The sequence below is a fragment of the Carlito syrichta genome, unplaced genomic scaffold, assembly GCF_000164805.1.
Source record: "Carlito syrichta isolate Samal-C Ts95f unplaced genomic scaffold, Tarsius_syrichta-2.0.1 Scaffold301993, whole genome shotgun sequence".
NCBI lineage: Eukaryota > Metazoa > Chordata > Mammalia > Primates > Tarsiidae > Carlito > Carlito syrichta.
Window position 1 is genome coordinate 546,634 of NW_007246089.1, and position 1,638 is coordinate 548,271.

At 53.1% G+C, this 1,638-nt stretch overlaps 1 protein-coding gene across 2 annotated transcripts in view; it reads right to left on the reverse strand.

Annotated features, from left to right (window-relative positions):
- Positions 1 to 230, reverse strand: part of ISPD (isoprenoid synthase domain containing) — a 307,704-nt gene extending 307,474 nt beyond the window's left edge. For both annotated transcript variants that reach the window (XM_021711282.1, XM_008055868.1), the window contains exon 1: positions 7 to 230. In XM_021711282.1, the coding sequence (XP_021566957.1) occupies positions 7 to 230 (224 nt within the window). The remainder of the gene's footprint in view (positions 1 to 6) is intronic.
- Between the last annotated feature and the right edge of the window lie 1,408 nt (positions 231 to 1,638).

Consider the following 1,638-nt stretch of genomic DNA (forward strand, 5'->3'; position numbering starts at 1 on the left):
CTTTACCTCTCCAGGGCCTGCAGGGTGTAGCTGATGAGCGGCCTCTCCAGGATGGGGCAGAACTGCTTCGGGGTGGGGACGCCCATGCGCTCCCCGCACCCCCCAGCCGGCAGCACGGCCGCCACGACACTCAGCGAGGAGGCCGGAGCCGCCAGGTCCGCGCCGCGCGGGCCGCTCAGGAAAGGCCCGGGCTCGTGGGGCCTGCCGCCTCCGGGTGGCCCGGGCTCCATGGCTGTCCCGGACCGCAGCGCCCAGCGCCGATCGCGTCCTCTGCCGGGGTCGCGGGGTGAACCGCAGGAGTGAGGAAGGGCACAGCGCAGGCAGAAGGCGCCCTCCGACGCCCAGGCCCCGCAGTGGCCCGCCCGCAGAGGACGATCGCGACCGCCGCGGCCGCAGCTGAGCCGGCCGATCTCCCCCGCGGCTCCGCGGCGGCGGCCTCTGCGTCCCGGCCTTGCGCCCCCGGGAGGCCCGACTGATCGCTTCGCGCTGCCCCCGGGCCGGTCCAGCGGCGGCGGCAGGTGCAAGGCTCAGCACAAGCCACACACCTGAGGGTCGCCTGCGCACACCAGGCGGGCGGTCGTTTGCAGGACAGGACGGGCCCCCACCCCGTCCCTCCCTCCGCTTTAAGATTATGGAAGAGATTCGGCTTCAAATCACAGTATGGAATGGAGGGTGGGTGTGTGTGCAACTCGGTTATCTGAATTCCATTAAGCTCCCGAGCCTTCTTGGATCCACCTGGAAAGACAGGTGGATTGGCAAATGTTAGGACAGATCGATACATTCATCCAGAACTGCGATGGTTCCCAAACTTGTCTGCACATTGGAACCCCCCGGGAAGCACGCCCTGCGGCCTGTGTTTCACTTTCAAAGACTGGGATTTAATTGGTCCGATGTGTGTGTGCCCTGGGCTTCGTAGACAAGACAGTTAGTTGGAGGTGACCATGTTTTTCAAGATTCTAATGAGCAAGCAACTATATTAAACAAATTTACAACTGCTCAACAGCAGACACACATCTCATTTAGTCCCCAGGAGAACTCTACTAAGGGGAAGACAGGGATAGAATGTTTAAGTAATTTATGTAAAATTGCACAACTAATGGCAGAGCGACCTTAAAGCCCTTGTACAGAAGTATGGCCAGAGTTGAGGAATTCCAGGCCTGAAGCAAATCTCACCTTATTTGGTACTGTTGTTCCTGTGATGTTTAACATGAAAGTATAGTGAAGGATCTGGAATGCCAGAGCACTGTTGTATCAGGTCCCTGGAATGTAAACTCCTTGAGAGCAGGGACCTTGTTTTTTTGATTTGGGTTGTGTGACTAGCTCTGGAATGAAACAGAAGCTTACTCCTTATTGAATGAATTGCTGATTAAATAGATTAATGATCATTACAATATATAATTATCTATAATTTGTAGTTTTCATACACCAGTGTTTAATGAGACTTATAAAATATAATCTTTTAGACACTGAAAGTTATCCAATTAAAATACTCTAGCTTCTTATTTTCACTCATTTTCTCAGTGTCAAGCATACAATAACAAAAGATAAATGACCTGCTTTTATTCTCTTTCTGCTTGCTGAGTCTTACTGAAAGCAATCTTTCACTTTTGTTACTTGTATTATAATTAGCATTCAGGT